This window comes from Balaenoptera borealis (genome assembly GCF_965194805.1).
Source record: "Balaenoptera borealis genome assembly, chromosome: 13".
In the NCBI taxonomy this organism is placed as follows: domain Eukaryota; kingdom Metazoa; phylum Chordata; class Mammalia; order Artiodactyla; family Balaenopteridae; genus Balaenoptera; species Balaenoptera borealis.
The window spans coordinates 55,710,096-55,724,872 of NC_138870.1; the positions used below are offsets into that span (position 1 = coordinate 55,710,096).

The 14,777-nt window shown below is 39.0% G+C and overlaps 1 protein-coding gene across 9 annotated transcripts in view; it reads right to left on the reverse strand.

Moving 5' to 3' along the window:
* GRIP1 (glutamate receptor interacting protein 1) overlaps nt 1-14,777 on the reverse strand; it is a 713,644-nt gene that overhangs the window by 56,717 nt on the left and 642,150 nt on the right. For 5 of the 9 annotated variants that reach the window (XM_082351188.1, XM_082351190.1, XM_082351185.1 and 2 more), the window contains 3 exons: nt 5,066-5,116; nt 4,586-4,655; nt 2,789-2,934 (listed from right to left, as the gene is read on the reverse strand). In XM_082351188.1, the coding sequence (XP_082207314.1) occupies nt 2,789-2,934; nt 4,586-4,655; nt 5,066-5,116 (267 nt within the window). The remainder of the gene's footprint in view (nt 1-2,788; nt 2,935-4,585; nt 4,656-5,065; nt 5,117-14,777) is intronic. The other 4 variants (XM_082351187.1, XM_082351192.1, XM_082351191.1 and 1 more) reach the window with 1 other exon arrangement.

The window sequence follows — 14,777 nt, forward strand, 5'->3', positions numbered from 1 at the left end:
ATCAGATGATAATTTTCAAATAATGGTCTGTTATAAAAATGTGTAGCTAAGTGGGTATATATTTTAGTATGACAACTTGAGAAAATCTGGTTTGGGTAAATATGTCTCCTGCACCTATATTTACAGTCTTATTTTGGGTAGGTGCATGGTTTTCAATGGAAGGATTTAGGATTTTAAAAATTGGACCTCTTAAAATTAGAAAAAAAAAAAACCTAACAAGCATGATCATTACCATAGTCTTAGGCATAGGGATTGTAGGGGGAAGGGTCTAAAGGGGAAAAATGAGCCAAAGGAAAGAAGCAACTGAAAGTAAGATCTGGCTCTCCAAGTGCTCAGTTGTTGTTTCTGAAACTCCTCCCAGCGTGTCTGCACAGCCTGGCTTTGGCATTGGGAACATCGCCAATCACAAGCACCATACATATTCATCTCTGGCTTGGCTCCTTCACTCTGCAAGGAAGGTAGCTGAGATCTGCTTAGCTTGGCAAATCATGCAAAATGGGTTTCTCCACAGGGCTTTGCCTCTTCACTAGGACAGAACCCAGTCTGCTGCTGGAGGCTTTATCCTTCTTTTTAAATAAATCCCCCAAAGAAAATGCCATTGAGGCATGCTCGTTAGGAGAGAAATGCAAATGTTGGTGTGGAAAATCAGTTGCTTGGGAAATAACTAGTAGAAATCTATGCATATTTTCAAACATTCATTATAAAATATACTTGGATGTAATCATCTTTACCAGCTGTACTGATGGATGTAACTACCAACTTGTTTTGACTTTGAATAGGAATCATAAACACAAGGCGTGACATGACCACGAACTCTGGATCTAGAGGATTAGATCCCAGGAGATTCCAGGACATTGACAACTGCTCATTATTGGTTGGGATGAAACTGTATTCAGTAGAAACTCTCTTAACCAATCTCCCTTTAACCAATTTACTGGATTAATTGTGACTCTCCATCCTCTTTGTAAAATATACTGACCAATGCCACTGAATGTTCCAGAATAATAGGTTTCCCTCTGTAGTACCCCGTGTACCTCTGTTCCTGCTACCAATTGAGTCAAAAGCTTAAAAGTTTAGAGTCAATTATGATTATTCCCAATCCTGTTTATGCCAGTTTTACTTGTTATTGTAACTACATAATTTAATATATCTTACATAACGTATGAAATATGAGTTTATTGGATCTATGAAAAAATCAAATGCTTTGGAAAGATTCAATAAGGGGCATTATTAGGCAAAAATCAACAGTTAATTACATAGAGGAAAAACTTGAAAACGTTGGGGAAATAAAAATCTAGATGGAGTAAGCATTCAGATTGCTTTAAATTCTTTAAATTCTCACTGCATTAAAGCAAAACAACACACAAAAACCAAACCTGGAAATCATAAACTGTATATTATGGGTATGACTTAGGCAAACAAGTCAAAAGACTTGTAATTACAATCAGCAGAAAGTGTTGGCTTCACCCATAAGATTGGTAAATTTTTAAATTAAATGTTTATGTTATAGATACATGTCACTTTCTATAAATCCCCACATTAGTTTACTCTTTCAGTTCATGAACTTTTTTCAATTAGCTTGGGTTCTTATCAAAATCAGATAAAAGGGCGTCTGCTGCGGGGCTACTCAGATTGCTGGGTCTTGGCCCAGCATCACGATGAAGTTTGCTAGAAATGACAGTCTCAGGCCCCACCTGGGGTGAGCGCTCAGGAACTGTGTTTTAAGGAGCTCTTCAGGTGATTCTGACGCCTTCTCAAGTTTGAGAAGCACCGCTCTCCTGTATTCGCACATTACTGGAAGCACTAACAATGGATACAGCCCTTTTAGAAAGCAACATGGTACAAGACTCATCAGAAATCATAAAAATTCCCTTTTTATTTTGACTCAGTCACCCTACTTTTAGGAATATTTCCTAAGGAAATAATTCAAAAGAAGAAAAGTTGAATAAAGATATCTACGCATAAAAATATCTGTTACTGTGCCACCTACAGTAATAAAACAACTGGGAGCAATCTAAGTAAGAAGGAAAGAATGGTAAATAAATTACGGGCAGTAAATTAAAATGATAGCTATTAAGGGTTTGTAAAATGGTAACATGTTTATAAAGCTAAGAAAAAAAGAGAACACGCACTGTGGTTATAATTACATAATATAATATCAACTAGAAAATGACCAGTTCTATTGTATTAGGATGGTATCAGGTGATGATTTAGTTTTCATCTTTTATTTATTTATTTATTTGGCTGCGTTGGGTCTTCGTTGCTGTGCACGAGCTTTCTCTAGTTGCAACGAGTGGGGGCTACGCTTTGTTGTGGTGTGCGGGCTTCTCATTGTGGTGGCTTCTCTTTGTTCTGGAGCACAGGCTCCAGGCACATGGGCTGCAGTAGTTGTGGCACGCAGGCTCAGTAGTTGTGGCACATGGGCTTAGTTGCTCCGCGGCATATGGGATCTTCCTGGACCAGGGCTTGAACCCGTGTCCCCTGCATTGGCAGGCGGATTCTTAACCACTGTGCCACCAGGGAAGTCCCTAGTTTTCATCTTTAAAGTTATTTTAATATAGCTATAATGTTTATATAATGAAAATATCTTAATTATATCATTTAAAAGCATCATTATTTAAAATTCATACTACACTCTCAACGCCCAATTTAAAGACCCTCTTAACTACAAAAAACACTGCTGCAATGTCACTAGCCAGCTGTTGTATGTAAAACACCAAGATCTAATATCTTTGGTGACAGACGGGCAGTTAGAGAAATCAGTCTTAACTAAGGAGGTTATCAATACCTGAATTATCTTCATCTTTGCGGATTTTCAGCTTCACCAAGTCTTCACACTGCTGGAGGATCTGAACTGCATCTTCCATGGAACAGTTGTCCAGCCTGATGTTATCTATGGCAAGTAATTTATCCCCAAGTTCCAGGGTTCCCGTTCTGATAGTAAAGGCATAGCAAATGCATGATTAATGATGAGCACTTAACCAGGCCATTTAAGAGGCATTTAGCACAAAGCAGCATTATGGTAGTCTTTAGAAGAAATAAGATTCTTCAACTTTTAAAATTGCATTTTATTGACAAATCCCCTTTTTCCAGTCTTAATTTGGATGGCTGCCGTGACATTAAATTGCAGAGTACTAAAAAACATTTATCTTCTGCTTTCTTCAATTAGACCAGGACAACCATATAAGTGTCGCTCAGGAATTCTAAGGTTTCCAGGAAGCGGGGTAATGGGCCCAGGTTTACACAGCCCGGGTGTCCTTATGCTTCTCCAGATTGTTGCACCACTTTTGGTCCTTGGCAGCCCAGATACTCAGAGAGGATACAGGGAGTGAGGCGAGTCAAGGTGGGATGGACTCAGGGGAGGTCTGGGTCCTGGTGTCTCTGCTATTTCCACCTGCACTGGGGAACCCACTATGGCTGCAGTAGGGAGAAAAGACGAATTGGATGCTACCTATCTGGAAGGTGGCCATTGAGAGTCTAATACTGGTTGTATTCAGGTCTTGAAAGTTTTTAAAGGTCCATCATGAAATGAGAAAAACAATGAGAAGGTATATGTGCTTGCAGGTGCTTCTGTATGTATATGCACACATATCTATAAGGAAGGTTATGTTTTGGTAAGAACCATCCTTTATGCATTATGTCTGTGACCGAGATGGCTAATTGCTTCCCAGAATCCATTCTCCCTTCCTTCTTCTGGGTCATCCCCTAAAGATACACACCCCAGACTCTCTCTGCATCACCCCACCTCCCTTCTATGGCTGGAAAATCACAATGACTGGAGAAGCTGGAGAGGACGGCAGAGCTGCTTCTCCAGCCCTGTGTTGCCTGTCTACCTCCCAACTGCTGTATGAGAGACAAACTTCCGTCTTGTTGGATCCACTCCGTGTATGTCTCCTTGTCACAGTATCTGAGCCTATACCTATATACCTAAGTTCATACAATGTCCTTCCTACTTTTTGAGTGTTAAAATATTTCTTTAATGACATGACTGTGATAACGAATGGTATTTTTTAAGTCCTTAACTGGAAAATAAAAAGAAAGTTAAGTCTTACATCAATATTCCTAACCACTTAAAAATATTTTTGATCTGTGAAATTGAAAGTTTGAGGCTCCCTGATTTTTGTGGTCTATGAACCAAATAGGATACATAAACACTGTTTAAGGCTCAAGGACCTGGCTTGACTAGGGAGGACATTCTGGCATCTAGCAAGACTCTCCCCTAAGCTATTATCTCCATGTGGGGTGACTCTCATCATTGGGGCCACTTTCAGTTTTTTTAGCGGGAAAAATGAAGGATGGAAGATGATCAGTGAAGGAGAGGCTATGTTGGACTCATGAATGACCCTAAAAAACATTTTCATGTGATTGTTGTCTGCACTGGGTGCAGAAATAAACTGACACCGGGGGAGAGCTCTACATAGCCATTGACATTAGGGATGTCAAATATAATCGATTAATCGTGGCTGCCTCGAAAATATTGAGAATACCATGACCTATTAGCAAGGTTGTCTTGGGTGTGGAAGAGGTCATTTCTGCTGTATTTAAGAAATACCTTGGGATGAATCAGTAAATCCATCTTTCTTACCTGTGTGCCACACTGCCTTTCTTGATATCTGATATGACCAGGGGGTCTCCTGGTTTTCTACTGGATGGTGCTGTAATAATGAAGATAGAATAGTCATATCTTTATATCCACGATTCACCCACTACTGTACAGGTCTCACTGTATAGCAACCATTAATGCAAGTACAGTTTGTATGCAAAGCAAAGAGAATCAGCAAATGAATTTAAAAATGCGCATATTACCCCTTCTTGATATAAAAATATGTTTGTGTTAAAGTACTCATAAACTTGAAAACTAAAGCAAAGTTACTTTAAATCTGCAATTGGAGAAAGCAATTGAAAAGCAGCCCATCTGGATTAAATCTATTTCAATCTGTGATTCTCAAGAGAGGGAGGTGAAGAGTGAATAGTCCAACAGAAAAGTGTATTAAAAGCAATTAGGAGCTCCCCTTGGTGGTACTTACATGTGATCCCTTCTCCTACCCATTCTTTCACTCCTTACCAGTGAGAAGACACCACTCTTCATAGGATCCTGCCATATTACTCAAGTGTACTGGGTGGGAAAGTGGATGAGAATCACTAATGTAAATTTTTTTTTTCCCCCAGAAGGATATCTTTTGCTAGAAAGACTGCAAATATTAAAATTTTGCTCACAAATTCTTATCTAGAATGCTCTGAAATGTTCAGAAATCTGACTGATGCTATTTATTTATATTTATATATATATTCATATTTAAACATGTACATGTAACTTTTATTGAGTTTATAGATAAATCTATTATCCTGCACAGTGGTCAGTTTTGGGCTTTATAACTTTTCTTAGGAATATTTCCCTTTGGTGATAATGAAATAATAATAATGAAAAGCCATTAGGAATGAGTCTACTTAGACTTAATCCTCAAAATGAACTAGAGTCCATATTTAAGTACAAAAATATCATCTTGACCTAGAAAGTTTACATTTAATTTAGGAGTTCGATAATTAAAATGAACATACCAACATTTATAAACAACAATTTGCCTCCAAGAGGAGATGTTTTACCAACCTGAAGCCTGGAGTGATTTCTTTTTAAGGATCATTAAAAGGCGCCTAATGTAAGATTTTATTATAAACAGTCTGATCACCCCATAATAATCATAGAACCATATCATATCCCATAATCCCATTTGAATCCCAGGAAAATGTTTATGCATAAGAACAGATGGTTTAATAGCGCAACACATCGTTGAAAGAAAAAGCAAACACATATACCAATACCTTACCCACTGTCTGAGTTAGTCCACAGTAAATGTTAATGGGACTTCATCCAATCATTATTCTTAGCTTCTAGCAAAGAATGCAAAACATTCTGTTCACTACAATTAATTCATAATTTCAACCTCCACTCAATGATTTGATATAATTCCACTAGAGAAATATAAACATCCAGTGGTTTTACTCATATTACATTTCAGAACAGCAAATTGTTCTGGGCACAGGACACAAAAACAAAAACTTTGTTATGACCAGCAAATACAACTTTCCTAGCATCTGCCAATAACTTTACATGATATTTTTCCAAGCTTTAGTAACCATCACAGAGCACTCAATGTTTCCCTTGGTTTTTAAAAAAATTCATTTTCCACTGAAATGGACTAAAACAAAATAGTATAGGCAACGAAATACATCAAACCCATCTCTGTCATCCTTCTAACAGAGGAAAATAACACTGTGACCTCTGGACAAAACCACACAGCTTTGCAGAGAGGTGTGAAACTTCTAATGGTCTACAGACATGTATGGTGCCCATTTCACGTTTACTACATTCTTCTCTTTCTCCTTTAATCAAGTCCATACTTGAGGTATGAAAGGTTCATCAGGGTGGATGCCCATTGGAGTGATGAAGTTGAGCCCAGAAGTGGCTCCAAATCTGTATGAGCTCCTGACACTATCACTATCATGCTTACCAGGCACATTACATGTGGCCACGCCTTTGGGGCTTTGAGGGCTCAGTCATGGTTTGCACACCCTGGCACCATGTTTTATTTTATATTTCTTTAAAAAAATTTTTTTATTCAAGTATAGTTGATTTACAATGTTATGTTAATTTCTGCTGTACAGCAAAGTGACTCAGTTATACATATATATACATTCTTTCTTTATATTCTTTTCCATTATGGATTATCATAGGATATTGAATATAGTTCTCTGTGCTATACAGTAGGACCTCGGGGTTGTTTATCCATTCTATATATAATAGTTTACATCTGCTAACCCCAACTTCCCAATCCATCCTTCCCCCACTCCCTTTCCCCTTGACAACCACAAGTCTGTCCTCTATGTCTGTGAGTCTGTTTCTGTTTCATAAATAAGTGCATTTGTGTCATATTTTAGATTCCACACATAAGTGATATTATATGTTATTTGTCTTTCTCTTTCTGACTTACTTCATTTAGTATGACAATTTCTAGGTCCACCGATGTTGCTGCAAATGGCATTATTTCATTCTTTTTTTATGGTCGAGTAGTATTTCATTGTATATATGTACCACATCTTCTTTATTCATTCATTTGTCGATGGACATTTAGATTGTTTCCATGTCTTGGCTATTGTGAATAGACCTAGCACCATGTTGGTTTTTTTTTTGAGCCTATATTATTTATTTATTTATTTTTTAACATATTTATTGGAGTATGGTGTTTACAATGTTGTGTTACAATGGTTTACAATGGTGTGTTAGTTTCTGCTTTATAACAAAATGAATCAGCTATACATATACATATATCCCCATATCTCCTCCCTCTTGCGTCTCCCTCTCACCCTCCCTATCCCACCCCTCTAGGTGGTCACAAAGCACCGAGCTGATCTCCCTGTGCTATGCAGCTGCTTCCCACTAGCTATCTATTTTACATTTGGTAGTGTATATATGTCCATGCCACTCTCTCACTTTGTCCCAGCTTACCCTTCCCCCTCCCTGTGTCCTCAAGTCCATTCTCTACGTTCACGTCTTTATTCCTGTCCTTCCCCTAGGCTCTTGAAAACCATTTTTTTTTTTTTTTAGATTCCATATATATGTGTTGGCAAACGGTATTTATTTTTCTCTTTCTGACTTACTTCACTCTGTATGACAGACTCTAGGTCCATCCACCTCACTACAAATAACTCAATTTTGTTTCTTTTTATGGCTGAGTAATATTCCATTTTATATATGTGCCACATCTTCTTTATCCATTCATTCATCGATGGACACTTAGGTTAGCACCATGTTTTGATTCTTCTCTGAGGAAGGTACAAATCAAGCATGGTTTGCTTGACTTGTAGTGCTTTAAAAAATTAGTTGCCAACATTTAAAAAGTAGTAGATTTCATACAGATGTACAGCTTCTTTTAAAAAATTAGAGGCAATATTGTATAGTGATGAAGAGGCAAGATTTGGCAGCCAGAATGCTTGGGTTCAAAATCCTGCCTCTTCCACATATAAGCCATGTATGCCCGAGCACATGGTGTTCAGACAGCTTAGTTTCCTGGTCTGTGAAATGGTGATAAAGAACAACAGTGCTGATCTCATACAGTTTGTGTTGTAAGGATTGCGTTTTTCTATGTAAAGTGACTGGAGCAGTGCGCATACAATACACTACATAAGTGTTTATTATGATGATTATCCAGCAACAATGGACTCACTTTCCCACTCTCTCCTTCAGATGGAGCCTTCCATCTCTAATTTGCCACTGTCCTCATTGGAAGGATCTCACTTCCTGACTTGCCTCACCTCTGAGGGCTTTGTGACCCTTTGAGCGAGAATACATTAGCACTCACTCAGTGCTTTGAATTTGCTTGGAGTTCTCCATGAAATCCATTGAATTGAAGTTCACAGAGTCATCCATCGAACACATATTCATTGAACACCAACTATGAGCTAGGCACGTCTGCTCTGGGCACTGGCCATGAAATCCTGGAGAAAAGCTGGATAAAAAGGGGAGACAGGGGGGACTTCCCTGGTGGTCCAGTGGCTAAGACTCCACACTCCCAGTGCACGGGGCCCGGGTTCGATCCCTGGCCAGGGAACTAGATCCCACATGCCGCAACTAAGAGTTTGCATGCCGCAACTAAAAAAAAAAAAAAAAAAAATCTCGCATGCTGCCTCTTTCTATTATGAAAGATGACAAGTCAGTTCTCTTCCACCTCTACATCACCACCATATTCAGACACAGTTCTTGTCTCTGCATTCTTCCAATACAGTTTTGTCATTTTTTGTAAAATCGATATTTAGCATTTACTTTAGTATGACTGCAAACAGTATTGGAAGACAAGTCATGTTGCATGGCATGATTACCTGCCTTTTCTACAGGATATATTTTCTGTTTTCTTGATGTCTTTGTTGGCTTAATTTTCTTGTGTTTACCATGAATTCAACTCCTCAGACTTGTAATCTCTCAACATGTTATATCATTATCAAGAATTCTATTAGAGGTTTCCAACCCACCTGGAATGTTTGCTTTCTAGCGTTTCTACACAGACCTTGGGAACTTCCTTCCCACAGACCCTGGGAACCCACAGTTTCTTTTCACTCCTGTTAAATTAATTAAAGCAGGAGGCCATTAGACTGAGGTGGCTCTAATGCTGTGGTAGCCCAAGGAAGCCAACCAAAACCTAAGCTTTTACAAGGTCATGAAATCAAAATACTAAGGACAACCAGTCACAAACAGCCAACTAGGCTTTAAGCTACAGCCAGTTAAATAATTTCCTTTCTTTGCCTCTGCTCTTCCTATATCTGTCTTTCCCCAGACTCCTGTTGGGGGCGCATTCTTAACTACTTCTGGTTTGGTGCTGCCAGATTTGAAGCAAGTTTTTTGCTCAAATAATCTCTTAAAATGTTTAATATGCCTCGGTTTACCTTTTAACACTCTCTCTTGCATCCTTGAAGCCCTTGCATCCTGAATCCAATTCTCCCTCTTTCCGGCTTTACTCTCTTTTGGTGGTTGGTACACGTTCTCTGATAGCTTCCTGAGGAAGAGTGCATGGGAGGAGAGTATTTTGAATTCTTGCATAGTTGTCTTTTCTTTACTTCCACCTTCGCTAGATGGAGAATTCTAGGCTGGAAATTTCTTTTCCCTCAGAATTTTGAAGGCGCTCTTCCATTGGTTTCTAGATTCCAGAACTGCTATTTGTTGAGAAGCCTGATGCCATTCTGATTACTCGGTTATTATTTGTATTCTGATACACTGTGTGAAAACTGCCCACCCCCACTGGCAGCCTGTAGGATTGTCTTTTTCTCCCAGTTTTCAAATCTCATGATGACATGCCTTGGTGTGGGTCTGTTTTCATCCATAGCTCATGGACCCATACATCTGGAAACTTATATCCATCGATTCTAGGAAATTTATGAAAATATATCCTTGATGCTTTTCTCTTCTCTTTCTTTTTGTAACGTCTATTATTTGGACATTGTGTTATTTGGACTCATCTTGTATAATTTTCCTATTTAGTCTAGATTCTTCATTTATTTATTTGTTTTTTTTGTCCTAATTTCTAGAAATCTTCCTCAACATTTTTTCCAGTATTTCTGTTGAGCTCCTTCATTTCTGCCATATTTTTACTTTTCAAGAGCTCTTTGTTCCCCTCTGGAGGCTACTGTGTAATAGTATTCAGGGCCACCCACCCAGGGATACAAATGATGTTAATGATCACTTTTTTTTTTTTCTTTTTAGAGTTTTCTTCTTCCTGCATGTGCTGTTTCTGTTTTTCTTCTCTGTTTTTGGTGATAGTCTTGCATCTTAGATTCTTTCCTCCAAGTGCCTGTGTTCTCCTTAGCTGTCTGTTCACATCACAGATGGCTCTGCAAAGAAGCTGTTTGAAAGCTTGGTGCCCCTGCGTGGGGCTCCTGGATTACGGTCGTCACTGTATAGTTCCGGCCAGACTGCTTCTTTGGGTCAGATGGCACTGATTCTTCCTCCAGCTCGGAGGGGATTAAGCCTGGATACCTGGTTTCTTGGAGCTTCTGTGAGAAGACCAGCAGCCTCCTCATTCAGTGTTTCACTGAATCTCTGCTTTCAGAGCTGGACTGGTACACTTAGCTGTGCCCTCCCAATCCAGAGACCCTCCCTTTCACGTTTTCCAGAGGATAAAACTAGGCTCTGCCAGGAAGGGGAGGGGTGCTTGGCGGTTCTGAGTTGGGGAAGGCATCTGAGGGACTCATTCATTCTTAACAGACTTTCAACCAATCCCCCTGTCTTCTTACTCTCCCATCACTCTTGCTTCCAGAAGTTCCTGATTCCACCTCTCTGACTTGCTGGGAGTTTAGGATGCAAATCAGGGTCACTGTCAGCTTTCCTCTCTGCTTCTTTAAATTAATCTTTCTCCATCTTCTTTGCCACTTCCAAATTCAGTTGCTGTTATCTGTTTTTCTTTTCCTCTTCTCCGTATGAGTTTCTGCCTCCTGAAAAATCTTATACTGTCATTTTAAGATGGCGGTTTGGGGTAGGAGCAGGGCTAAATGCGTGTTTTCAAGCTAGCATCTTTTGACTCACGAAGCTTTAACATCACTGGTCGTCTGTCACTGTCAGAAACTGGTTCTCACAGTGAATTTGGATTCTTTTCTTCTCAAACAGTTGTTGGAAGAGGTAGAAAATGACAGTCCCTATCTTTTGTTTAAAACACTTTTTCTGTATCTGAAGACAGGTGAAATCTTCTGCAGTGTGAAGCTAATTAAATGTGAATCATTCCAAGAACATTCTATAATGTCTAGCCGTTCATGGAACTTACTCTGCTAGTCAAGGTACTTTGCTCAAAGGGTCTGAAAAACTGTGTAAACTACACTGGAGAAGCACACACACACACACACACACACTCACACACTCACACAATCATTCAATTTTCCTTTCATTGTAACCATACAAATATGTGCATATAAATATATATATATATATACACACACACACACACACATACACACACATATATATATACTACCTGGCAAGTAAAACTGGTTATTTGATTTGAAATGGACCAGTGAGTAGAGTTTTTATTGCAAAGTTGGCAAAAAAACATGAACCTTTCTCTTCTAAATACATTTAAGACTTAAGGCAAAAATGACAGACTTGTTGTTCTTGTTATAAAGGCTGCTTTATGATTTTACAAAAAATAAAGCAAGGCTTTGTTCCTGCAGACAATTCAGTCACAACTAAAAAGGAAAGCCAACAAATTAACTGCACTCACAAAATGCTGTCTTTTGCTTTTCTAATATAGGATCTGGGAAGATTCATCAATCAGATGGTGACAGGGATGAGTGTTAACATTAACACAGCCAGTGTTAAGTCAGACAGAAAGCGTGTGAATCCCTGTTTGGCCTTTTATTAGCTCTGGGTCTTTGGGCAGCTTATCCAGCTGTGTAAAATGGGCACAGATGTTATAGGGCCACTTTCAGGATTAAATGAGAAAACACATATAAACTGCTTAGTGCCATGCACGGTACAAAGTAGATAAAACTGCCTTGTAATAAAACCTCAAAAGAAAACATCGATACCGAAAGGTCTTTACTGACAACTACACATGGCAGAGACAACCACAGTTCTCTGACTTGAAAGGCAGGTGAGCTGCATTGGAGGGTATGGGCTCTGGTTTCTGATTGGCTGAGGTGTCAGAGCTTCAGGACGCTGCTTCTTGTCCCAAACTGCATCCTTCTGCCAGGCTGTTCTACTTTATTTGCTATAATAAATTACTCCATATCATAGCAATAAAATCTATAAAAGTAATGCCTGATGCTAATGTGCTATGAATGTCTCATCAGGAACTTAAGAAAATTAGTCTAAAACTGCTCACCACATCCAAAATCAGAGGGACTCATTTCTCAGTCAATTAGGTATGAAGAGTGAGCCTTAAGCCAAGTGTGAAGGCTCTGACGGTACCCTCCCCGAGATGGAGGCCTATTTCTCACTACTCAGAGCTTTCACAAGATGAAGATACAGAAAGAGGACTTTGTATAAAGATAGTGAGAAACATTCATAAACCCCTGTAGTGCCTCAGTTTCCCTAACAGTACCTGTGTGTGTATGAGTGAGAAGAGGGTCCTTTGATTTCCTACTTAGGTAGGATAATTACGATTGGCACTAAATTTTGTGGGGTAGAGCCTTGCTTAAAATATTTCATGAGGCTCTATGTGGAAAATAAATATCGATCATTATAATAATTAACATTCATTACGGTTCACAATGTGTTCTGGCACCTTACATACACTAACTCATTTAATTTTCTCAACAATGCTACAAAGAAGGTAATGAGCACGCCATTTTATAGACCAGGAAACTCAGTACAGAGAGGTCAAGAGAGTTGGGAAGTGGGGCAGTCTGGGCTCTGAGTCCTTGCTCTTCATCATTTTCCAAGTTCATGCTTCTTCAGTTCATGCAACAGACTTTGCACAAACATCTATGTTCCTAATCGCCCTCAGAGGCTCACTTCCTGGGGGGCACACTGGTTAGAAGAACACTGTTTACAAACTCCTCATCTACTCCTTCAACGAAGACAGGGATTAAACAAGCATCTTGTATGTGCCAGGAACTGTGCTAGACCTCAGGAATTTACTATTTCGTAACAATGAAAATGGATTCTTTTTTTTTTTTTTCTTTAGCAAATTCTGCTTTCTCATCTGGCAAATATGAGTATTTTCCACGAGGAGACACAAACTCAGGATGGTGATGATTAGTTGTGTAAATGGAGCTGGAGCTCTAGAAGGACTGACAGGCATGTCTGATGAGTTTACGTATCATTCCTCCATCCAGGAATGGCACAAAACTTTTAGCTTCCACGAATAGCTTTAGCCTACAGCTGGCTAAAATTCAAGCAGTTTTGTGGGGGTTTGGGACAGTTTCCATGATTGGTATTAAAATCAGTTTTAGTACATATGTAACATCATCATAAAGCATAATTTTATATGATTCTTTATGTGAATAAAATATTTTGCAGTTGTGTGTACATGGCCACACTTGAAACAAACTGAACATATAAATACTGACTTTGAAAAAGGCTCTATCACAGGATTAGTTTTTAAAGGGATACTCTCCTTTACAGTTAAATTACATCTTTATGTATATTAATTTTTAAGAATAAATCTATTGCGATTTGCCATATGATCCTGCAATCCCACTCCTGAGCATATATCTGGACAAAGCTATAATTCAAAAAGATCCATGCACCCCTAGGTTCATAGCAGCACTATTTACAATAACCAAGATGTGGAAACAACCTAAATGTCCATGGACAGATGAATGGATAAAGAAGATACGGGATATATATATATATATATATACACACATACACATACACACACACACAATGGAATACTACTCAGCCATAAAAAAGAATGAAATAATGCCATTTGCAGCTATGTACATGGATGGACCTAGAGATTATCATACTAAGTGCAGTAAGTCAGAAAGAGAAAGACAAATACCATATGATATCACTTATATGTGGAATCTAAAATATGACACAAATGAACTTATCTATGAAACAGAAAGAGACTCACAGACAGAGAGAACAGACTTGTGGTTGCCAAGGGGGAGGGGGATGGGGAAAGGAAAGATTGGGAGTTTGGGATTAGCAGATGCAAACTATTATATATAGAATGGATAAACAACAAGGTCCTACTGTATAGCACAGGGAACTATATTCAATATCCTGTGATAAACCATAATGGAAAATAAAATAAATAAAACTGTTTTTCAAATAAAAAAGAATAAATCTATTGCCTTAAAAAAGACCATCCTCTTAAGTAAAATTTGAGAGTAAAATTACAGTGTGGCAAACTGTGTGGTAACCGGAGCTGCTGAGGAACAGGTGTCTTCTGTAGACGCACCAGTAGTAAGCATTTCTAAGGACTCAAAACTTAGTATTGGGCCGCGGCACTCAGAGTGTCTTTACTGAATGGAGGCAGGAGGAAGAAAGAATGGGGTGGAAGCAGGGTCTCTGCCTGCAGCCAGCAGGCTCTACACTGCGCAACTCCAAGAGGTACCACGTTCACGGCCAATTCTGATGGAATAAATGTATGGAATGGAATAGACAGGAATAAATGAGAGCAGGGTTAAAGTTACATGGGGGTTGCAGAAGCCACGTGGAGCCCCAAATACTTTTAGAAGAGTAAGTTCTGATGAGCTCTCCCTTAATCTCAGAAAGCACAGCTGGTGACAGAACAGTGGCATACCATCTTTGCTTCGTAATGAACAGACCGAAAGGGGAAGCGACC